Consider the following 23,721-nt stretch of genomic DNA (forward strand, 5'->3'; position numbering starts at 1 on the left):
CCAGGTGTTCTCCTTAAGACAGAATTGCCAAGTACTTGTGCTTGGCTCAAAACCCCACACAACAGCACCTGTCAGAAGCAGAAGCTTTTCCTGCAAGTCACTGACTAGATCTTCCACTGTAAGGTACTAATTAGCTGAAAGCCTCAGTGCAAGCAACTAAGTAAGGGCCACCTAAAATCAAACTGGCTTTGGCTGCCACATCACAGTCACAAAAGGCAACCGTGCATGCAGCATCAATAAACATCATGTTTATTCTGCATTACAAGTCCTTCACAACTGCAGTGCTTAACTTTCCTGAGGTTACTCCGAGTTGCGGCAGTGCACCATTCTCGGCTCAACTACTGAACCCTCAGGCGCCCAGATAGATGCGACTGCACTTTGACTTCAAAGCGTGGCTGGACAATGGGCGTGAGGCTGCTCCTGCAGTCCTCCTTAGCCAGGCCGACAGTTCGCTTCCACTCCTGCGCCCCTGGGCAGGGGCACGCCACTCCGAGAATGAGGGCACTGAGGAAGCCACGTCAAAAGCATTTGGGTGGTCGGCCGAATTCGAGGGGTTTCTGGCAGCACAAGCCCGATTCCCACAGCCAGCCGAGGGCTGCGGCGCCCGCCCTCCGCCTCCTCTTAGCGCCGCTGCCGGTCCGGCCCCCCCTGCCCCGGGGAGCCACAGCTGGGGCTCTCGCACTCCCGCTCTCACCGCTCCGCCTTGTCCCGCCCGTCGATGCTGTGTTTCCTCAGGCTCTGCCGCACCTGGGCCAGGTCGCCGCTGGCGGCCGCGCGGTGCAGTTTGCCCAGGTCCTTCTGCCGGAGCTCGTAGGCACCGGCGGGGCCGGGCAGGGAGGCGCTGCCGGACGGCGGCTGCCCCTTCCTCTTCCTTCCGAACCCGAAGATCCGCTTCATCCCGCGACACGGGCACGGGCAGGGCCCCGTCTAAGGAGAACGACGGCGGGAGGCACCCAGCGGGCTGTGTCGGGCCCCGAGCAGGGACAGGGGAAGGGAAGGGAACGGAGCTCCCTACAGGGGCCTCGGCTCGGTGCAGCTGCTGCGGAGCGAAAGGCCGGGGTGCCGGGAGGTTGCAGGCGGAACGCGGGCACCGACAGGGATGGGGACAGGGACACCGACAGGGACGTGTACACGCCCCCCTGCGCGGCGTCCCGCGCAGGCGCAGTCTGTCGGCGGCGGGCGGGCCCGCGCAGGCGCGGCCGCTGCCGTGGCCGTGGGGGCAGTAAGTTACGGCCAAAATAGTTGTCACATTAATTTGGTGTCCCAGTGTCTTTAGTGCTGCTTGAGGGCTGGTACCAGGACTGGGGGAAGGGGTGACAAAGGAACAAACAGCCAAGCTTAATACAGGAGGAAATGGGATGGAGGAGGCCTTCAGACTCATCCAGTTACGCGCCTTAGCCGTTGCTCAGGAGTCAGTCTGGTCCCTGCAGCGGGACCCGGAGCCGCAGCTTGGAATGCAGGTGCGGCTCTGGGTGGGAGCCCCAGACACGAGGCCGCGAACAGCCAGCCTTCGGGATAAGAAAGAGCACGACGATGGGTGCCGTGAGCCAGGGGAATGGACGCTGCGAGACAGCAGGAGCCGGGAATTGCCGACCCCTCCGTCACACGGGGGCTGAAGCCGGCGACGCCAGCGAGGGGGATGGACACGGAGAGGCCCAGGGGGGCCTTGTGTAGGTGACTCAAGACAGTGTCCTGCTTGGAGGTAACTGTAGAGGAATAAATGGGTTTATGGAACGAGACATCTGAGATTCTGCCGTGGGAAGCCTGGGGTCGAAGTGGTAAGAAGCCTGGTGTGGCTGTGCGAGGGGAGAGGGCTCTGTGGGGAGCGGGGTCAGCACCCACCGTCACCGGAGCCGCGAACGGGCTCGGGCCCAGCAGTGACAGCCTTTGGCCTTGGGAGTGTCAAAGCTTTGTGAATGGTCAGACTGGGAAGTTTCCTTAACACCTATGACAGACTCAGAAAGTTACTTTCCAGTAAATATGGCTGAGTCTGCACCGACACAGGAGAATATACAAACATGCACACTCACTGACTGTATGGTGCAGAAAGCAAAATATTTTGTATAGGAAAGCTGGGAATCATTCTAATGGTAATGCTACAGTGACACGCCTAGGTTGTTCAGATGTCATATGCTTTGGGGGTGATGCCATGGTACAGGATAACCTGGGGTATTTTGCTAATGGAACATCTTGCCAGAACACTCTTTGCTGTCTTTAGGAATGGCTGCTTTCATATGGATTTCTGAAAACCAGAGAGATGGCAAACAAAACCTAATTGAAACAGAGGAACACATTTCAGTATGATTAGCAATGAAAATATTTACTGCAATGAGACAGGAATACAGTGCCACTTTTTAGGGAGGCGATTCAGGCCTTTGAAATATTTTCTTCTCCTTCATCACTCATAATGGTACAGGTATCATAATCTTCCTTTCCAGAAGGAGTCTTCACAGCTTTATCAAATGTGTTTGCTTCTGGCAGTATTTTCTTATACCAAGATAACTGATGTACGGTCACTTTCCTTAGTTAATTTCCAGTGTATAAACAGTGTTCTGGGTTTTTTTGTCAGTCTGATCATTTAATGAAGAAATGGAGAGCAAAATGCATTTTTATATGGATATATTTGTTTTCTTCCAGACATCTTAGAAGAAAGGCACGTTTTTATTTACAAGATGGCAACATGGAGTGAACACAAGACATCTCTATGCTCTTTTCAGGAGGAAGTATTTCATCTCAAGTCCTTTTTCAAGTGGATACATGCTCTGCCACAAATAATTTTGGTTTTACAGGTCACTCCCCAGCCAAGACCAGGAGACCCTACAGTCCATGTCAAATGTTTCAGAATGGTATCAATAAAACTCCCTGTGAATAGTCAGCTTTAGTTGGTAGTGCCTTTGGTAGCTGACTGGGCTAAAATTTGATTTAATGCTTTTAATTAAGATAAGGAGGTGCTGATGGGGCCATGTAGTCATATAGGCACAACAGGAATTGTTCATTATTAGCAAAAAAAATGTAAAATAAATATCTAGAATCTACCACTAAGCCAGTTGTCAGCTGTTTGTATTGATCTTTGTTCATACTATTTCTTCAATCTTGTTGGCTCATGATGCTGTTGAAGATATCAAAGTGTTTTAGTTTTAATCCATTCCTATTTTTAACACTATTTTTACAGTTCCTTTTAGTTTTTTTTCTCTTTTTTTAAACGTTGGTATTTCCTATTCTGTTGCTTTGTTTGGTGTTCTCTGTACAGCTTATCTGCAGCTTTCTCAGTATCATCTGGTAACTGCTGTTTCTTTTCCTGTCTGCATCAAATGTTTCAGTCATGTTCTGATAGTCTGCACAAGACCTGTGTACCACAGGAAGGTTTCCAAATAGGGCTTAAGTGTGGCTTAAGTGTTGCATAAGCCTTGTTATTTGGGTTAGTCTGCTGAAGGTACACCTTTCCTTCAGTGTCATTCACTGTAGCTGAATAACTCAGCTCATGATCTTTGTATACTTGAGGCACAAAACAGCAGTCTAAAATTCTCCAGTTCCAATATTTGTTCTCCCGCTATTAGTTCACCTGGATGTTCTGTTTAGCAGGAAGGAAAATTAAAGTCAGTAAAGACTTGTTGGGCTGATAACCCTATGCTGTGTTAATAGAAGGGGTAGTACAACTCAGAAAAGCTATCTGAGGCATTGGAGAGGACTGGGTAGTTCGTGCATCCCACAGACTGACTTCAAGAGCTTTTGTTCTAAGTGGAGAGCTGCAACTGTGGGGCTGTTTCTGGTGTGCCACCTCTGAACCTATTACAGCTGGTGGGTATGCTGAGTCAAGTGGTGGCAGTTTTACTTGTTCCTAGTCCAATCTGATACACCATATGCCTGGTACACATGCACACAGATGGTAGGATTAACATATAGCTTTCTGTTCAGAATGTGGAAGTGATTTATTTTGGCTTCCTCTAAATGATGAACAAGAAACGCTGTTTTCTTTTCAGTGTGTTACTGCAGAGTCAGGTAGGCCATAATTAGATTTCTTAGGCTTGGTTATTTTGTAATTGAAAAAACACAAAATAAATCTTTTGTCTTCCTTTAATTGGATGTATGTATGTATGGCCAAACTTCGAGATTAAAGATTTGGGAAGGGCTCTCTCTCCCCATGTGGGTGGGCCCTTCCAGCCTGTGCAGTGGATTTTTTAGGTGAGGCACAGTGTGCGCAGAACTGGCCCCACCGTTTAAGTCCTAAGGTCCATCTGCCACGGCCAAGGGAGCTTGGACAGTGACAGTGAAGTCCTCGGGACTGTCACAGCACCCGGTACTAACTGGAGCTGACCCTGCTGAGCATCCGAGATGTCACAGGATTGGATGGCAGGGAGGCATTAACTGCCAGGGGATGGTCCTCACTGAGACTCGAACTCACAACCTTGGGATTCAGAGTCAAGAGTGCTCTCCATTACACCATGGGACTGCCCTCCTTTCCAAACTTCTGTTGATTTAAAGGCCTTTTCTAACCCTTTGAACACCTATTGCAAATAGTAATAATTGTTGAAAAGTTTAAGCTGTGTTTAAAACCTTTGTTCCTAAACTTATTAGCATTTTGACTGTTAACAATTCTCTTTATGGTGTGAATGAGTGTCTTAATAGTTGAAAGGATAGAAGGCGGCAAACCTGAAATGTGTCTAGTGCACTGATGAGCAACCAGAATAGTATGCTAGAGGTAGTTCAACCTAAATGGCAACTCCCCTGTGGACCACGAGTGGCCATCCTTCTCATGTACCAGTTCTGCATTTTCTTCAGGTCTAACCTTGTTAAAGACCCTAAGAAGATGTTACAAGAAGCTTGCTTTGGCTACTGTCCATTCCTTATCCAGACGATCTAGGAGTGATGAGCTATTCTATAGCAAACACTCTTTGGAGCAAAAGAGCAGCTTAGAAGTGAAAGGTCTGTGCAATGCTGAAGAGAGCCGGTAACATTTGCCAAAAAATGTTCATTCCTTTTGCTCCTACCTGCATTAAGTGTTTTAATGAGCTTCTTTATATTTTACTGTATTCTAATAGCTCAAGGAGAAGTCAACACTGGAGTTGTAGTGCTGAGAAGTAGTAGGACTCCTGCAGTAGCAGCTGGAGTGACTTGGCTAGGCAGAGTCCCACAAAGCTCCCTCCTTACTCTCCCTTCTCTGCCCTAAAAGCTGCAGCACTTGCAAGTTATGCTGTAGTGATATGTAGATAATATGTAAGATCAGAATTTTGAAATTACCAACAGTTCTCTTTTTGCAGCTCATTAATGAAGCCTCCACAAATTTAGTAAAAGAAAACAGTGAAACACAAGAACAACCAGCCTGTCTCCCATAGTCCCACGTAAACATACTGATATCACAGATCCACAGAATGGCTTGGTTTGGAAGGGGCCTTCAAGATCCTCTAGTTCCAGCCCTCCTCCTGTGGGCAGGAACACCTTCCACTAGACCAGGTTGTTCCGAGCCCCATCCAACCCAGCCTTGAGACCTTCTAGGAATGGGGCATCCACAGCTCCTCTGGGCAAGCTGTTCCAGTGTCTCAGCACTCTCACAGTAAAGAATGCCTTCCTAATATCAAATCTAAACCTACTCTCCTGTTTGAAGCCATCCCCTCCTGTACTGTCAGTACACACTCTTGTAAATGGACTCCCATGCTTGTTGTAGTCTCCCTTCAGGTATCGCAAAGACACAATTGGGTCTCAGTGGCTTGGCAACTACATGAGGCACTGCTGGCCAATGTAGGGCAATAATAGTGGCCCGATGTAGAAGAGGGATTTAGAAGGAATATGCATGAGGAAAAAGGAGTCTCTTCTTAGCACTTCAAAAAAGCATGGACTTACCTTTCCAGGTTCTTTGCTAGGCATTTTCTGATGTTCACTTCCTCCAGATACAGCTCTTTGTACTTTTCCCCTTCTGCCTGCACGGATTCTTTTGGAAAAGTACTGTCTTGTTGGGTGTTCTTCATCCTGTCCAATTGACCTTCGAGATCTCTACTTCCTTCTTCTGCCTGGTTTCTCAGTGAATCCCAACAACTGGCTCTGTTTTGTTCTAATGTGTCCTGGGAGGTTGCCTGTGCCTGAAGCAGGCAGTGCAACGTCAATTACCACCATCAAGAAAAAGAGAACTTTCTCCCCCACAAAGTGCATGCCCTCAATTTGAAGACCTTACTGAGAGGGGTGGCTGTGCCTCCTCACTGCTGTCAGCTTATGAAGGTACAGCCCCACAGCTACCATGGTAAATAATTCTTTTTATTTGAGAAGGAGCCCAAATTAGCACTATTATTCAAAGCTCCTAATGGAAGGACACTATCTCTGTATCTCTGTAGGACAGGGCATATAGAAAAGGATTCCCTGAGACATCCTTAAGAGTGTCCCTCACCTCCACTCCGTCACCCCCACCCCCGCCTCTTCCGTGACTTCTTTTCTGAGCACTTTTTCTACCCCTCGCACAAGGACAAAGCAGGACCTGTGTCTGGCCATGAGAGCTGAAAATTGCAAAACCCATTCAGGGATGAGCAGTGAGAACCAACCGGTCCTGCAGACACAGATACCCCCAAGCCCTGCAAACCTAGAATCTGCTGTGGCAAGCTTTTGATTCAGGGACCTTCGGGCACATTACACAACTACTTCAGGAATTACAGAATACAGAGCGAACACACAGGATAGGGCTCCAAAAGTCAAATACTAAAAAATGATGGGCACAGCAAAAGTTGACATAGTGCTCAGAGGCACACATGAGAAATTCACTGACTTCAATAAAGAGGTTGACTTCCTGTTGGTGTTGTCTTCTTTCCTGGTTGGCTTTTTCTTCTACCTCCCTTTTACATTGATCTTTTTGCCTACAATCCACTGTGTTAGACTCCATATGAAAGTGGAGTTTTGCCACCTCTTCTTTCAGCTGGTATTTGCTTTTCTCCAGTTCTTCACACTTCCCATGCAGCCTGGACAGCTTTTCTTGCAGATCCCGATTTTGAGCTTCTAGCTGCATGCATTTTTTAAACTCCACGTGCAGCTGCTGGGAAGGTTCATCAACCTGAACATAGAGGGGGGGAGGAGGAAAAAGACACTCCAAGTGATCTAAAGGCAGTGCATTCTGTGAAAATCTCAGAAGACTCTGGCCATTGAGATGGTCTTTTTCATCTACTGGAAGTGAACACGGAAATAATTTGAAAAAATCCCTGACAGAGCGAAGAAACTTCAGACTTACTTAAAAATTTGGAAGACAATTCTGGGTGCCTCAGAGCTCATGATGAAACATAATCTTATAATTCCTCTAGTGCTCATCACAGAACACACCCTACCCTCAAGGCTTTCGTAACAGCTGGGGAAAGAACAAGGCTGCTTTCTGAATAGCCTCTACTCAGAATGCAGAATCTCAGCTCCCTTAGGCTCTGGAGAAAAACTTCATCTTAACATTTCCCCACAGAAACAGCTAACTAGGCTTATGAGTTAAAAAAAAAAAAAAATTGAGACCAGCTTACTCAGGCAGAGGCTAGCAGGTCTCTCTGCAGAGCTTCAATCCTTTTGCTGTTTTGATGAACTGTAACTTCCAATCTTGTGTTTTTAATGTCAAAGCTGAAAAAGAAACACAGGTCTTATTACAGAAAATCCACCAGACCACCAATCCCAGATGAACAGGGTGAAATAGCAGAATGGAAAGCGCAGGTGTCCTTAAAAATGAGACTCTCTATCCTGTTGTTTCCACCCAATCCAGCAACAGACACCTGGCTTCACTGTGTTGTTCTCTTACTGGTGCAGCTGAAAATGCATGAGGAAATATGAGTCTCTTCCTGCCCCTCTAAAAAAGCATGGTCTTACCTTTCCAGGTTCTTTGCTAAGCATCTTCTAGTTTTCACTTCCTTCCGGTAACAGCTCCTTGTACTTTTCCACTTCTGCCTGTGTGGCTTCTTTTGGAAAAGTACCATCTCGTTGGGTATTTTTTATCCTGTCCAATTCACTTTTGAGAGCTCTACTTGTTTCTTCTACCTGGTTTCTTGGTGAATCACAATGACCAGCTCCAATGACTTGACATCTTTCATGTATTCCAAACAAATTGAGTGAAAAGAATTAATAGAGCAAAGGGAATGCTAACGTGTCTACTGTAGTATGAAATATTTTTCATGGTTTTGTCAAGGTCCAGATTCAAGATCAGTCAATCTCTGAGTCAGGAAAAATGGATGTGGTTCTTGTTACTCCTCTAGTGTTCTGCCAAGGGGACCGTGGTCCACATTAATGTTTTTTTGAAGATCCAGCAGATCCACTTTTAGGTCCAACAGTGGCTGGAAAGAAAACTGACAAGTTCCTGGTGTTACTTTTACAGCAGACAGAGGAAAATAAAGCATTGCACGAACATTACAGACAATAGGAGCATCCGCAATCCAGAGAGAGACTTTATAATTTCTGAGGGAACATTACAGTAAAAGCACTAGGCACAAAGGAAGAAACACTTTTTTTTTATGCTTGCTTATCTGTCAACAGCATTTCTAAAGCAAGTGGAAGACATTCCAGAGGTTACACACTGAACATTTTCAGGGCACCCACAAATGATGTCAGTGCTAAACGTAGCCCCCTGCAGACCTCTTCAACTTGAAGTCTTTGTTTTCCTTAAAATCAAACCAGTGATTTACTGGAACACTACTACTACTACATAGCACCAGTCACTGCACAGCAATGACTCTGGAGAAACAAATTAACAATGGAATAGGTGGATTTCCTCTTTGCACACCTGGCCTCAAACTATACAGCAAGTTTTAGGCTATGTATGGCAAGCATTGAACTGGTATTTGGCCAAATACTACAGAATAATCTTTTCCTAAAGGAAGGTTATCTTTTGTCCCTGATCATATTCTTCTTGCTTATTCAGATAAAGACTGAAGCTACAAAGACAAGCCATGAATCATAGAATCATAGCAAAACTCAAGAGCTAAGAGCAGAGAATGTGTATGGTATGGTTTAGTGCTGAATGCCATGGATGTACAAGGAAGGATGAGCCTTGGCCAAAGTTTACAAAACTCTTATCTCGGGGCTCCTTTGATGTTTGTGCTTGAGATTAACTCTAGTGAAGGGCAACTTCATCTTAAGACAGCTGTTTCTGTGTGGGTGCAACAGGTTAATTTTGTTTGTGCTTGGCTTTTTCCAGGCAACTGCATAACATTCTATGTGATGTTTTGCTAAGTGGGAAGTTTTCACGTCCAAGTCTCAGCTGGAAGACTCGCAGAAAAGAAAAGCCTGTGCTTAGCACAGGAACTTGAAATTAATGGCTGGAAAGCTGTTGAGAGTTAGAAATAGCCACCTTATTCCTTAAAAACACTCCTAACATAAGGACACAGTACCTCGTTGAAGGTCTCTAGCAATTTTCTCATCCAGTTCCTGTCGTACCTAGAGTTATACAGAAAATAGGCAGGTAAGATGTAATGTTACCAAAACGTAACTGTTAAAATGCCTAAAACATTCTTAAACCCCAGAGATAATTTGACAAAACCTAAAAATATCACGCCAAAGAGAGACAACTTGGTTTGGAGGTTGATTTTTAGTGAAGACAAACACTTGTTCTTCCAGGAGGTAGCACTCTCATTGCTGAGCAACGTTAATGGTAGTGCAAAAGAACCTGTAACTCACCAGCTGCATTATAACTGGGCAACTCAAAAACATCCAGGAAGGAAGCACAGTGCAGTTATTGCAACAAAGGGATGACTAAAGTCTATCATCAAATACATGTGAAGAACATCAGCTGAAGTCTGAGATGTCTTGCAACAAGCATTCCTTTGCTTGGGCTATGGACTAAGGCTGCAGTTCCAAATTCTGGTACACACATCACCAACAGTTCCTTCTATTTATGACCCAGAAAGGCAAGATCAGGTTTTAAGACTTTCCTGAATACACTGGATATTGAGTGAATTGAGGCTAGAGAAAGTTAGTCTCAGCTGTTCCCTAACTGGCGATTACAGGAAAAATCATCCCAACAGGATGAACAGCTGGATTTAGTAACAGGGAAGATAAATTCACACCAGTAAATCTGAGTGCCGGACACCAACCATTTGCTTTGATTGAGGGAAAGCAGGCATGCTGATATTTCTATCTTTCTCTTAAGAGAACCTGGTTGGAATGGTAAGAAACGGGTAAAAGATTTTGGTGGATTTAGCAATTGTTTGATTCACCCTCACTCAAGGAAGAAAACTTTAGAACTTGATATGAGAGCAGAGTGCAAAGCAAAGCCCGAGAAGACAAACTGTGTAGAGTGAGAGTGAACTATCCTCATCCCCTCTGTTGACAACAAACTACTACTCTCCAAAGTTTGCAATCAAGATCACAGAGGACTTCAGGGGACAAAGCTCTCCCAACAAAACTGTGCTGAGAAGAAGAAAAGTTGGGATATAAGAAAGCCCCCAAACTAAGAAACAAACTCCCTCCAGCCATCAGTCATTGAAGAGTGGGGAAATGTCATACATAGTTGTTCACCAACTGCCTTGAGAGCATGCTAAAGGCTGTGAGACACACATGGTCTAGAAAGAAACTTTATGGGTGGTGTTGAAGTCAGGACACTGAGGGAGAACAGCATCACCGTTCTCAGATCTAATGCCTTCGTTTCCTAGAATCAGCTCAAATGTTTTTCCCAATTAGATTTGGGAAGCATTTCTTGCACAACATTTTGTAATGTACATAAGCGAAGTCAGGAAAGCAGTGAAGGTATCTATCTTGATACTGATAAAACTTTGAGATGCTCAGTTGTCCTCTGGAAATTTCTTCTGGAAAATCAAAATGGAAAGGACTACCTGAAGGCTGTTGCTATAATTCAGTTTTAAGAAGCACTGGGTATTCCCACTTTCATTCCCTTCACTGTCTGTTCTCCCTGTTCTTCTTCAAAAAAGACGTAACTATTAACCCTTTCCTTTCAAACTAAGACAGCTTTCTTTCTAGAACAAGAATGTTTTCCTCCTTTGCTATTTCCTTCTTTTGACACCTTGATTCCCATGTCTCTGTCCTCTCTTTCCCTCATGTGTTCCGTGCTCCCTAACCCCTCCCGCTCTTCTCCTTATTTCCCGTTTGCAGTGGGTCCCTGAATTTCACTTCCTTTCCATTGCTTGCAGGCAGAACAGCTCCTGCAGGGGCTGCAGTACCAATCACCTCACGAATTCTTTCTGGAATGACTGTCCACCTTCCTGCCCTCAAAAACGTGTTGACAGTGGTACAGAAAAGTTCATCTCTACTACGCATTACCTACGCTGATTGGTCCCTTTCCATCTTCTTAGCTCTTTTTCTTAAACCAGGTGCTGTGTGCAAACACATTGTTGAAAGGGGTTCTTTCCAACAGAGGTGCAGTGGAGACCCCTGAACTGAGATGGCCTTAAAAGTGAACACATACTTTCTCACATTCCCCCAACAACAAAATACACTGACTCAGCACAGAAGCCTTGGCCATACCTCAATCCCATGCTACATGGGTTCCCCACTGATTACAACTACTGACAGGTGGTTTCCACATCTCATGGTCTAATGCTCTCTGCATTCTGTGAGGGATGTGCTATCCCACTGACTTCAAATTACAGGGCATACTTGGGCCACTGCTATTGCAGAGGTTGAGGCATCAATGCAAAATTAGCAGGCTGTGAAGACTTCCCAAAGAGGGGGAAATTACCACTGTGACATGTGGCAACACACAGCAGGAACTGCAAGACCAAAGGCCTCCCATCCACAGTATGTTTCCTGCACTCAAGTATAAACAGCAAAGTTATGCCACCGCACTCATCTCATCCTGTTTTTGAAGCATCCCTTTGTTGCTATTAACATACTAATACAAGTTCCAGTGAAGAAACTGCTAGAACAAAGATTATTGATGAAGGAAAGGGTGTCTCACACATGTCTGGTGGCATTTGGCCCTCACTGTGACATTAGCCATTTGAAATAGCTCACACATACCATACATTTAAATTTAATGTAGAACTTAGTTGGGAACTTCCTACACCACAGCGTTCTTTATCAGAGTTTCTCTTGTAAAAGAATGTAGTTACACAGCTCATTGCTTAGATGTAAATAGTTCTTTGGCCTTTGAGCACTCTGGACAATTTGTACAAACCTAATGACCAGAGGTCTTTGGCCTTCCCACATGTAATAGTGTACCGTTCTGAGGATTCGCAGGTGCTCTGACATATTGGAGAGTATGGCATGGAACCATGAATGGATTCTAACTTCAGGCCAGAAAGGGTAACCTTGCATAGAGATACTCTTCAGCAGCAGTCAAGAACAGTATTTCAAACTACTTACCTTGGCCACACGGGCTTCAATCCTCCTGTTTGTTGACATCATGTTCTCGACTGCACCTATGAAGCTGCCTCCAACACTGAGACTTCTGTGCAGTCCCAAACTGCTGCCAAGATGTCCCATTCCAGTGGAATGCAGAACTGGAGTTGCAGCCACATGTCCGCTGACAATGCTGCTTGGGACTGAAGACTTGCTTCGATGGTGCTCCCGAAGGAGCTTAGTGTTGACTGCTGCAAGTCTCTCATTAGCTCTGAAACATTCAGAAGGACACAAAGAGTCATGATCTTTGGGAGCAACACTTCCACAAAGTTACCTTCCAGGTCCTTGACTATTATTCGACTTCTGAAAGACAAGGGTTGATTAAGAGTGTCCAAAACAAGCACATCAGTTAATCTGAGCTTGTTTAGGAGGCCTGCACACTAAGTGCAAGGAGCAGCAAGTGTCACCAGCACTTCAGACTGCTCAGCATTAGGGCTTCAAAGCAGTCTGTGAAAGCCAGGCGTTTATGCAGCTTCCTCTGCATAGGAACTCTTCACCTCCATAGGAACTCTGGGCTTCCCTCCCCTTCCCAGGGAAAGCTCAGGCTCGGTTCTAAACCAGGAGCCAAACTGCATGAGGAAAAAGGAGTCTCTTATTAGCACTCCAAAAAAGCATGGACCTACCTTTCCAGGTTCTTTGCTAGGCATTTTCTGGTTCTCACTTCCTCCAGATACAGGCCTTTGTACTTTTCCACTTCTGCCTGCATGGATTCTTTTGAAAAAGTACTGTCTCGTTGGGTAGTTTTTACCCTGTCTAGTTCACATTCAAGATCTCTAATTCGGTCTTGTAGTTCATTTCTCAGTGAAGCCTGATGACTGGTTCTGATTTCTTCTGATCTGTCCTGGGAGGCTGCCTGTGCCTGAAGCAGACAGTGCAACTTCAACCACCATCACCACCACCAAGAAGAAGAGAACTCTCCCCACCAGAAAATTGCACACACTCAATTTCAAGGCTTTACTGAGAGATGTGGCTGTGCCTCCTCATACCATCAGCAATCAAGGCAGAACCCCACAGCTACCACGGTAAAGAATTCTTTTTATTCGGAAAGGAGCCCAAATTAGCACTATTATTCAAAGCTACTAATGAAACGACACTACCTCTGTAGGATGGGGCCTATAGAAAAGGATTCCCCAGAGACAATGGGAGGATTCCCCAACCTCACATCTTCAGTGACTTCTTTTCTGAGCACTTTTTCTACCCCTCGTACAAGGACAAAGGGAACTCTGTGTCTGGCCATGACAGCTGAAGTTGCAAAACGCATTCAGGGATGAGCAGTGAGAACCAGACCAGCAGACAGAGATACCACCAAGCACTGCAACCTGGGAATCTGCCTTGGGGAGGCTTTTGGTTCAGGGGCCCTCAGGCACATTACACTCCCATGAAAGCATTCCTGTGTAACCACAATCCCTTCTCCCACTGCCTTCAGGAAGACAGAAGTACAGTGCTAACACACAGACTAAGGCTCCAAAAGTCAAATACTAAAAAATGATGGCCACAGCAAAAGTTGACATAGTGCTCACAGACACACGTCAAAAATTCACTTACTTGCAAAAACAGGCTGACTTTTTGTAGTTGTTCTCTTCTTTCCTGGGCAGCTCGTTCTTCCACCTCCCTTTTATATTCCTCTGTGTGACTGCGATCCACCATGTTAGTTTCCAAACGATTCTGGAGTTTTGCCACCTCTTCTTTCAATTGCCATTTGCTTTTCTCCAGTTCTTCACAATTCCGACGCAGGCTGGACAGTTCTTCTTCCAGATCCCAGTTTTGGGCTTGCAGCTGCATGCATTTTTTAGACTCCATATCCAGCTGCTGGGAAATTTCACTAACCTGTAGAGGGAAAGGAAAAAAAATTCAGAGTCATCTAAAGGCAGTGAATTCTGTGAAAACCTCTAAGGGGCTTGGCCATGGACACTGCATCATCTGCTGGTTCAGAAGTACTAGAAGTGCAAATAGGCTCTTCTTGTCCAACATGAACAGCTTTTGTGTTAGGATTGCTCAGGTTCCACTCTTTTCTCAGTTCTTCATGCAAAAATGCTACAAGCTTTGGGACTAAAAAGGAGTCACTGCAAAGGCAATAACCGTTTCTACAACAAAGCCTTCCAAAACTAAGCGTGACTCTGAAACACGGTTGCTCTAGCACCAAATCTTGAGAATGGAGAAATAGATAAAAGGTTATATGCCACTACAGAACAGCCAGAGCAACCTCAGAAACACTTCTGGGAGCAATACTTCTGGGTGCCCTGACAAGATGGGCTGAAACAGCTACCCGTGAGCAATAAGTTACAGCCTTTTGCCTGTGTCACCTCTCCTCATCGAGCCCTGGGCAGCAAGAACACTGTTTAGAAAAGCAAATACTCAACTGCCTCCTGCTCAGCTTGTGCCTGAGACAGGGCTCAGGGGCTGATCTTGCCATGCAAATGACATTGGTGTTCCTCCCCTCTCTTCCACAAAAGGCATTCATCTGTCAGACCAAGATGATGCTGACACAGCCCCCCTCAAGCTGCAGCCAGGCCTGAGCTGGGCCCCACTGCTCTCAGCCCATGGACATGATGTCCTGCTAGGATGGCACACTCGCCTATCCCTAAGGGCCAGCCTGGGGATTTGGACTCTTGGCTGACCCTGCCTACAGTCACTGCACTTGATCTGGTCTTCTTGGTGAGCGCCTGTAGGGTGGCTCCCTGGTCTGTGAGGTCACGGACCCTGACACACTTGCTGCCACTCTTGGCTTGCCCTTCCTCTGCAGGACAGCTTGCCCTTCAGGAGCCCTTGCCCCTACTGCTTTGCAACGGAGCATTTGCACCTGCACCCATAAGGGTAACTGCATCAGTATTAGTTATAGTCATCTGCTACTGTAACAGTAGAAAGAGCAATAAGAAAAGCCAATCAAATCCAAAATGCAGCCAAGGCAAGAAAGATCAGCAGCATGACAAGAATGTAGGGAAAGCATGTCACATGTTTCAGAAGGGGTACACCACAACTAAAACAACAAACATAAAGCAGAGCTCACCTCTGTTTTTAATCTATCAACTTCATTGACCTTTTCTGAATATCTGTTCTGCATTTCTTCCTGACAGGACTCTGTTTCTTTCACTTCATTAAGCCTCACTTTCCTTCTTTCTATTGTCAGAAGCTTTTCCAATCTGAATATCAAATCAGTTAAGAAAACAGTGAAACACAAGAACAACCAGCCTGTCTCCCATAGTCCCACGTAAACATACTGACATCACAGAACCACAGAATGGCTTGGTTTGGAAGGGGCCTTCAGGATCCTCTAGTCCCAGCCCTCCTCCTGTGGGCAGGAACACCTTCCACTAGACCAGGTTGTTCCGAGCCCCATCCAACCCAGCCTTGAGACCTTCTAGGAATGGGGCATCCACAGCTCCTCTGGGCAAGCTGTTCCAGTGTCTCAGCACTCTCACAGTAAAGAATGCCTTCCTAATATCAAATCTAAACCTACTCTCCTTCTGTTTGAAGCCATCCCCTCCTGTACTGTCAGTACACACTCTTGTAAATGGACTCCCATGCTTGTTGTAGTCTCCCTTCAGGTATCGCAAAGACACAATTGGGTCTCAGTGGCTTGGCAACTACATGAGGCACTGCTGGCCAATGTAGGGCAATAATAGTGGCCCGATGTAGAAGAGGGATTTAGAAGGAATATGCATGAGGAAAAAGGAGTCTCTTCTTAGCACTTCAAAAAAGCATGGACTTACCTTTCCAGGTTCTTTGCTAGGCATTTTCTGATGTTCACTTCCTCCAGATACAGCTCTTTGTACTTTTCCTCTTCTGCCTGCACGGATTCTTTTGGAAAAGTACTGTCTTGTTGGGTGTTCTTCATCCTGTCCAATTGACCTTCGAGATCTCTACTTCCTTCTTCTGCCTGGTTTCTCAGTGAATCCCAACAACTGGCTCTGTTTTGTTCTAATGCGTCCTGGGAGGTTGCCTGTGCCTGAAGCAGGCAGTGCAACGTCAATTACCACCATCAAGAAAAAGAGAACTTTCTCCCCCACAAAGTGCATGCCCTCAATTTGAAGACCTTACTGAGAGGGGTGGCTGTGCCTCCTCACTGCTGTCAGCTTATGAAGGTACAGCCCCACAGCTACCATGGTAAATAATTCTTTTTATTTGAGAAGGAGCCCAAATTAGCGCTTTTATTCAAAGCTCCTAATGGAAGGACACTATCTCTGTATCTCTGTAGGACAGGGCATATAGAAAAGGATTCCCTGAGACATCCTTAAGAGTGTCCCTCACCTCCACTCCGTCACCCCCACCCCCGCCTCTTCCGTGACTTCTTTTCTGAGCACTTTTTCTACCCCTCGCACAAGGACAAAGCAGGACCTGTGTCTGGCCATGAGAGCTGAAAATTGCAAAACCCATTCAGGGATGAGCAGTGAGAACCAACCGGTCCTGCAGACACAGATACCCCCAAGCCCTGCAAACCTAGAATCTGCTGTGGCAAGCTTTTGATTCAGGGACCTTCGGGCACATTACACAACTACTTCAGGAATTACAGAATACAGAGCGAACACACAGGATAGGGCTCCAAAAGTCAAATACTAAAAAATGATGGGCACAGCAAAAGTTGACATAGTGCTCAGAGGCACACATGAGAAATTCACTGACTTCAATAAAGAGGTTGACTTCCTGTTGGTGTTGTCTTCTTTCCTGGTTTGCTTTTTCTTCTACCTCCCTTTTACATTGATCTTTTTGCCTGCAATCCACCGTGTTAGACTCCATATGAAAGTGGAGTTTTGCCACCTCTTCTTTCAGCTGGCATTTGCTTTTCTCCAGTTCTTCACACTTCCCATGCAGCGTGGACAGCTTTTCTTGCAGATCCCGATTTTGAGCTTCTAGCTGCATGCATTTTTTAGACTCCACGTGCAGCTGCTGGGAAATTTCACTAACCTGTAGAGAGAAAGGAAAAAAAATTCAGTCATCTAAAGGCAGTGAATTCTGTGAAAACCTCTAAGGGGCTTGGCCATGGACACTGCATCATCTGCTGGCTCAGAAGTACTAGAAGTGCAAATAGGCTCTTCTTGTCCAACATGAACAGCTTTTGTGTTAGGATTCCTCAGGTTCCCATCACTTCTCAGTTCTTCATGCAAAAATGCTACAAGCTTTGGGACTAAAAAGGAGTCACTGCAAAGGCAATAACTGTTTCTACAACAAAGCCTTCCAAAACTAAGCGTGACTCTGAAACACGGTTGCTCTAGCACCAAATCTTGAGAATGGAGAAATAGATAAAAGGTTATATGCCACTACAGAACAGCCAGAGCAACCTCAGAAACACTTCTGGGAGCAATACTTCTGGGTGCCCTGACAAGATGGGCTGAAACAGCTGCCTGTGAGCAATAAGTTACAGCCTTTTGCCTGTGTCACCTCTCCTCATCAAGCCCTGGGCAGCAAGAACACTGTTTAGAAAAGCGAATACTCAACTGCCTCCTGCTCAGCTTGTGCCTGAGACAGGGCTCAGGGACTGAACTTGCCATGCAAATGACATTGGTGTTCCTCCCCTCTCTTCCACAAAAGGCATTCATCTGTCAGACCAAGATGATGCTGACACAGCCCCCCTCAAGCTGCAGCCAGGCCTGAGCTGGGCCCCACTGCTCTCAGCCCATGGACATGATGTCCTGCTAGGATGGCACACTCGCCCATCCCTAAGGGCCAGCCTGGGGATTTGGACTCTTGGCTGACCCTGTCTACAGTCACTGCACTTGATCTGGTCTTCTTGGTGAGCGCCTGTAGGGTGGCTCCCTGGTCTGTGAGGTCACGGACCCTGACACACTTGCTGCCACTCTTGGCTTGCCCTTCCTCTGCAGGACAGCTTGCCCTTCAGGAGCCCTTGCCCCTACTGCTTTGCAACGGAGTATTTGCACCTGCACCCATAAGGGTAACTGCATCAGTATTAGTTATAGTTTTGACACCTCTTCTTTCAGCTGGCATTTGCTTTTCTCCAGTTCTTCACACTTCCCATGCAGCATGGACAGCTTTTCTTGCAGATCCCGATTTTGAGCTTCTAGCTGCATGCTTCTTTTAGACTCCATGTGCAGCTGCTGGGAAGGTTCACCAACCTGAACATAGAGGGGGGAGGAGGAAAAAGACACTCCAAGTGATCTAAAGGCAGTGCATTCTGTGAAAATCTCAGAAGACTCTGGCCATAGAGATGGTCTTTTTCATCTACTGGAAATGAACACGGAAAATACTTGAAAAAATCCCTGACAGAGCGAAGAAACTTCAGACTTACTTAAAAATTTGGAAGACGTTTCTGGGTGCCTCAGAGCTCATGATGAAACATAATCTAATAATCCCCCTAGTGCTCATCAGAGAACAAACCTTACCCTTAGGGCTTCCGTAACAGCTGGGGAAAGGACCAGGCTGCTTTCTAAATGTTTGTGTGTGTGTGTGGGGGGCTCAGCTGCGCGAATGAAGATTTGGGAATGGCTGTCCCCACGTGGGTGTGCCCTTCCAGCCTGCACAGTGGATTTTTTAGGTGAGGCTCAGCGTGCGCAGAACTGGCCTCACCGTTTAATTCCTGAGGTTCATCTGCCACGGCTGAGCGAGCTTGGACAGTGCCAGTGAAGTCCTCAGGACTAGAACTTACAGCACCCGGCATTTCCCAGGAGGTCTCCCATCCAAGTACTAATCTGGGGCTGACCCTGCTTAGCTTCTGAGACCTGATGGCATCGGATGTCAGGGAGGCATTTAACTGCCTAGCTTTCTAAATAGCCTCTACGCAGAATGCAGACTCTCAGCTCCCCTGGGCTCTCCAGGAAAACTTCATCTTAACATTTCCCCACAGAAATACCTACAAAAGCTTAAAAGTTACAAAAAAGGAAATTTGAGACCAGCTTACTGAGGCAGAGGCTGCCAGGTCTCTCTGAAGAGCTTCAATCCTTTCGTTGTTTCGATGAACTGTGCCTTCCAATCTTGTGTTTTCAATCTCAAGCCTGAAAAAGAAACACAGGTCTTCTTACCAGAAAATCCACCAGATCACCAATCCCAGATGAACAGTGTGAAGTAGCGGAATCAAAAGCACAAGTGTCCTTCAAAATCAGACTCTCTATCCTGTTGTTTCCACCCAATCTCTGAAAGCAACAACTTCTCACTTCACTGTGTTGTTCTCTTACCGGTGTCGCTGTTCTCGCAATTGTTCTGCAGCTGTATTACTGTCCAAATATGTCACCAAGCTGTCCTGCACTTTCTGGGCGCAAGTTACTGCTTCTCTTTCCTTCTCAGCCAAGGCAGTCTCCAAGTCACGAACGCAACGCTCCAACTCAAGACACTTTTTTTCCTCCTCCCGCAACTGTAAAATCACGGTAAAAATCCGCAGTCATCAGGTGAGCTTTTACATTGAGGAGTCAGCCACTGCTGAGGAATTCACGTGCTGCATGTATGTGCACATGCCCTCTGCCCAAAGAACTGGAATCATTTCAACTACCTTCAAACCTTCACTTCTACTAGCAAATGAACACAAGCTGTTTTACTTCATCTTCTTTTACAGTGGCCACTCCCATCCCTCCACTCATTTCCTACATCACAGTCCTAAGCACCAGCCCTGGCCCTATGACCTTTTTGGTGACCTGTGATGCTCCTTGTATTCACTTGTTTGCTACTCCATGAAAATATAAATTAGAAAGTTCATCTTCCTAAAGGAAGGCATATACAAAGAGTGAGAGGTAAACAAACCACGCCAGTAGATGTGTTTGGGAGCCCAAGACTGTACCAGGGGAGCACAGGGAGTTTTCTTAAGTGCCGAAGATCTTAACTGTAGTGCAAAGACAGCGCCCAGCGGCCCCTGAGTGGGAAGCAGTGGATGCCTGAGGAGAGGCAGCTCTCCTTCAGTGTGATGGGGTGACGAAGGCTGGCTTCAGTTACAAGCTGATGCTGACCGTTTCAGCCAAGGTTCCCAGGTGAACTGCTCTGGCAGACCTGCTCTGGAGTCAAGAATCACACTAGGGGTGCATGAGGAGTCTTCTTAAACCATGAAGACCTCAAAGGTAACAGAGAGAGAGAAGCCCCAGGGAAACCCTAAAGAGAGGCAGCTGTACCTCAGCATGGAGGGTTGTGGGCCAGAGGGAAGGAGGGCCAGTGTCAGATCAAAGTTTGATTGAAGTGCTGATTCCTTAGGTCTCTCTTATAGTGGCTCCCAGAACACCATTTTTTGTTTTGTTTTGGTTTTTTTTTTTTCAGAATGTATAGGAAGCAACAGGCACACACAGGTTTTATTCCTGTAGGGACAGGTTTTCCATACCTCGGCTTCAAGCCTGTCTGACTCCTCCTGCAAGTGCAGATTGTCTTCCGCCAGGTAAGCCTCATGGATTTTAGTAGCAAAAACAATCCTAAAGAACCCAAAATGTAATCTGAAACATGTCTGATCTTGCATCATTTTTTCCCTGCTTGCTCCCAAGACAGCTCTTCCCCCCTTTCCTATGAGCTCCATGAAAGCAAAGGCAAGTACATGGATGCGATGGAGAATTCAGCTTAGAAGGGACCTTGGCAAATCTCCAGGCCCACCACCTCCCTTAAGCTGCCTCAGCTATGAGGTTAGGCCATGCTGTTCAGGGCTCTTTCAGGGCTTTTCATAGCCCCCTCGGACGCGGCTGCACGAAGTCCCGCGGCAAGCGGTTTGACTGCCTGACCACCTACATAGCAGGCAGTTTTTGCCTCACGTGCAGTTGGAGCTTCCTGTGTCCCCTTGGATAATGTTGCTTCTCTTTCTCCCAACACCTCCCGTCCTAACACTCAACACGCCAACTGCACCTTGGCTTAAACCTCCCTTCTGCTGTAGAGCAACCATGCCGTGGAGCGAATGGCAAGTTTCCTGATGGCTCTGGGTCTGTGTGGGGAGAGGGCACCACAGACAACGCTTTGTTGCAGTCAGTCCTTAGAGGGGAAAGTACAAGAGCCCCGAAGGTAGGAGAGCAGCCAAGTGCAGACCTGCTTCCACCAGTCACAGGGGGAACTGCTTCCACGCGACTCTGCCTTTTTTCTCTACCCTAATGCCCATGGCCTCTTGTCTCAGTCACACTTGCACACAACTGAGAACACCTGTGGGCTGTTTTGACAAACCCTTCACCTTTCACTCTTGGCTTGAACTTCCTTGTCAACTGCCTTTCCTAGAAGACACTTCAGCATCTCCCCATGATGTCTGGAGGTGGCAAGATCTACTGGGGTAAAGCCCTCCTGAAAAGATGAATAAGCCCCATTAGAAAAACACAGACAAGTTCTGCACCTGTTTGAAAGAGCAGCTTTACCCACATGCCAAGGTTACCTGGTTCTGAGCATCAGTAGTGGCATTATACTCAAGTAACAGCCCTACTATGGCAGTATTAGCAGACAGGACAGCCAGGTGAAGGGCAGTGTTGCCGAAAGCATCTGCCAGATTTGGGTCGGCACCGTGTTCTAGAAGAATAGCCACACATTCTTCTTGCTGGCACCATACTGCCTGGGAACCACACACAAAAAGGGAAAAACTTCCAACATTTACATCTCACTCTGTAGCAACTCCCTCAGCTCCTCAATGCTGGGTTAGATATTAGCTAACAAAGGCCTATGCCGTGCTGATTCCAACATGCATGTTTCTCTGGCCCTGCTGTGTAAGGAATCCTGCCAGATACGTCCCCTTTAGCGCACCATCACTAAGCTCCACTTACAAGATCATAACCCATTCCACATACCTTCATCACTGCAGTTCTTTTCAAGTTGTCAGCAAGGTTCAGCTGGCTGTTCTTTTTTATCAGGTATCGAATGACATCCGCATGGCCATTTGCCGAAGCGAGATGCAGAGGTGTGCTGAAAATTAAACATACGCTCTTAACCTAGGCAGCACCCTATGGACCCTGCCCGGATTCTGCTCCTCCCGCTTGCTGCTGCTGTTGCTCCTGCTGCAATCCGGTGCTAATAAGCTACAGGGCTGTAGAGAAGACGTGAGGTGTGAGCAGCTGCAAAACAGCCTTGCAGAGAGACCAGGGTGAAGCGGCATGTCGGTGACACGCGTTTGTTTCCAAGAGCACTCGAGCCCACCTGGCAGCCACAAGCAGTGAAAAGCTCAAGAGTTCACGGTCCCAGCTGCCAGGGCAAATGTGGCTATTCAAGCCTTGTCTTTAAGAGAAGGCTGCCCAGGCCTACTGCAGCTTGACTGAGAAGCTCCCGCAGAAGCAGCCAAGGTGTCCCATAAGCGGCCCACAGCACTCACCGCCTCTGCTGGTCTCGCCTGTCGATGCCAACTGCCTTGACATACCAACGCCAACGCCTCAGCCAGGCCAGGTCGCCGCGGGCGGCCGCCTGGTGCAGCCTGCCCAGCCCCTTCTCGGTGGGCTGGGAGGCGGCGGTGGCGCTGGCAGCAGCACATGGCGCTCCGCCGTTGCTGCTGGGGGGCGACTGCTGTCTCTTCTTGCTGAAGCGCCCCATGACTCTTTTCTGCAGGCCGTGCCACGGCATGGCCCTGCTTGGAGCTCCCAGAATCGGGAAGCACAGGAGGCACCTGGTGGGCTGCCGGGCACCAAGTGTTGACGAGGGCGAGGGAAAGGGAGAGGAGGAGGAGGGTGAGGACGAGGGGGAGGAGGAGGGGTAGAGAAGGGCGAGGGAGAGGGGGAGGAGGAGGAGGGAAAGGGCGAGGGTGAGGATGAGGGAGAGGATGAGGTTTAGGATGAGAACGAGGACGAGGTTTAGGATGAGGACAGGCACAAGGCAAGCGGTGAAGTCTCTGAGGCTACTGTAGGGACGCGCAGTGTTCCCAGCACGGGACGAGCTGCTGCACCGGGCGCGGCTGCAACAGCTCTGCGTGCCAGCGCTGGGCAACAACAGAACCCTGCCCGACCCGCGGCTACGACGCCACAATGGCCCGTGGAGCGCTCAGCGCGTCCCCGCGGGGCGTCACAGAGGCCGCGGGGCCGCGCGAGGCCGGGCGGGCGCGAGGGCGGCCCTGCCGGGCCGGAGCCTGGAGCGGGTGCCGCCTCACCCGCGCCGGGCTTTTTGTCTCAGCGTGTTGCCAGGATGCCTCTGAGGGCACGTCCCTGAAATGAGGGAGGCTCCGGCAGCGGTTGGGTCCCAGCCCGAGCGGGCGGGGCTGCTGGAGCTGTCGAGAAATGCACACCGATGGCTCCAAGCCTACCACCGTGCTGGTACCAGTATATTTTGTGGCCAGCTTGTAGCTCAGAAAGCTTTCATCACAAATGCCTGTGAGTTTGACTTTATACATGCTAAGCGCAGTTTGCAATTGCAGAAGTACTTAATTAATTGCACAATGCAATTTCTTTAGTGGATTTGTGTCTTAATTTTTTCCCCGAAACTGATATCGTTAAAAACAAGTTAAGTTTTTGGTGTTTTGCACCATGGAGCTAACTTATGGAAGGGTTTTTCACTTGAAAAACGGAGATTCATTTTACATATATGTATATGTATATATGTGTGTGCGTACACACACACACA

At 47.3% G+C, this 23,721-nt stretch overlaps 2 protein-coding genes and 1 long non-coding RNA gene across 8 annotated transcripts in view; 1 reads left to right on the top strand and 2 right to left on the bottom strand.

Annotated features, from left to right (window-relative positions):
* The window catches only part of ANKRD26 (ankyrin repeat domain containing 26), a 55,648-nt gene extending 54,507 nt beyond the window's left edge, over window positions 1-1,141 (bottom strand). For all 3 annotated transcript variants that reach the window (XM_071552464.1, XM_071552465.1, XM_071552463.1), the window contains exon 1: window positions 695-1,141. In XM_071552464.1, the coding sequence (XP_071408565.1) occupies window positions 695-897 (203 nt within the window). In that variant the 5' untranslated portion in view covers window positions 898-1,141. The remainder of the gene's footprint in view (window positions 1-694) is intronic.
* A 41-nt stretch (window positions 1,142-1,182) lies between these two features.
* On the top strand, window positions 1,183-3,035 carry LOC139670561 (uncharacterized). 2 transcript variants are annotated; one of them, XR_011697507.1, is made up of 2 exons: window positions 1,183-1,778; window positions 2,638-3,035. It is a non-coding gene; the product is annotated as an uncharacterized lncRNA (long non-coding RNA). The 2 variants fall into 2 exon arrangements; XR_011697506.1 differs by having other exon boundaries at window positions 1,183-1,702.
* A 2,619-nt stretch (window positions 3,036-5,654) lies between these two features.
* On the bottom strand, window positions 5,655-21,991 carry LOC139670560 (ankyrin repeat domain-containing protein 26-like). 3 transcript variants are annotated; one of them, XM_071552468.1, is made up of 15 exons: window positions 21,969-21,991; window positions 19,419-19,594; window positions 19,145-19,238; window positions 18,216-18,362; window positions 16,915-17,196; window positions 16,005-16,240; window positions 15,302-15,434; window positions 13,840-14,121; window positions 12,918-13,153; window positions 12,259-12,505; window positions 9,330-9,375; window positions 7,816-8,288; window positions 7,479-7,572; window positions 6,749-7,030; window positions 5,655-6,074 (listed from the first exon to the last, which is right to left on the bottom strand). In XM_071552468.1, exons 1-12 carry the CDS (start codon window positions 21,972-21,974, stop codon window positions 8,227-8,229), a joined length of 1,947 nt encoding a protein of 648 aa, XP_071408569.1. In that variant the 5' UTR covers window positions 21,975-21,991; the 3' UTR covers window positions 5,655-6,074; window positions 6,749-7,030; window positions 7,479-7,572; window positions 7,816-8,226. The 3 variants fall into 3 exon arrangements, with proteins under 3 accessions (XP_071408569.1, XP_071408568.1, XP_071408570.1); XM_071552467.1 differs by having other exon boundaries at window positions 5,655-7,030; XM_071552469.1 differs by lacking the exon at window positions 18,216-18,362 and having other exon boundaries at window positions 5,655-7,030.
* Between the last annotated feature and the right edge of the window lie 1,730 nt (window positions 21,992-23,721).

This window comes from Pithys albifrons, chromosome 3, assembly GCF_047495875.1.
Source record: "Pithys albifrons albifrons isolate INPA30051 chromosome 3, PitAlb_v1, whole genome shotgun sequence".
Lineage (NCBI taxonomy): Eukaryota > Metazoa > Chordata > Aves > Passeriformes > Thamnophilidae > Pithys > Pithys albifrons.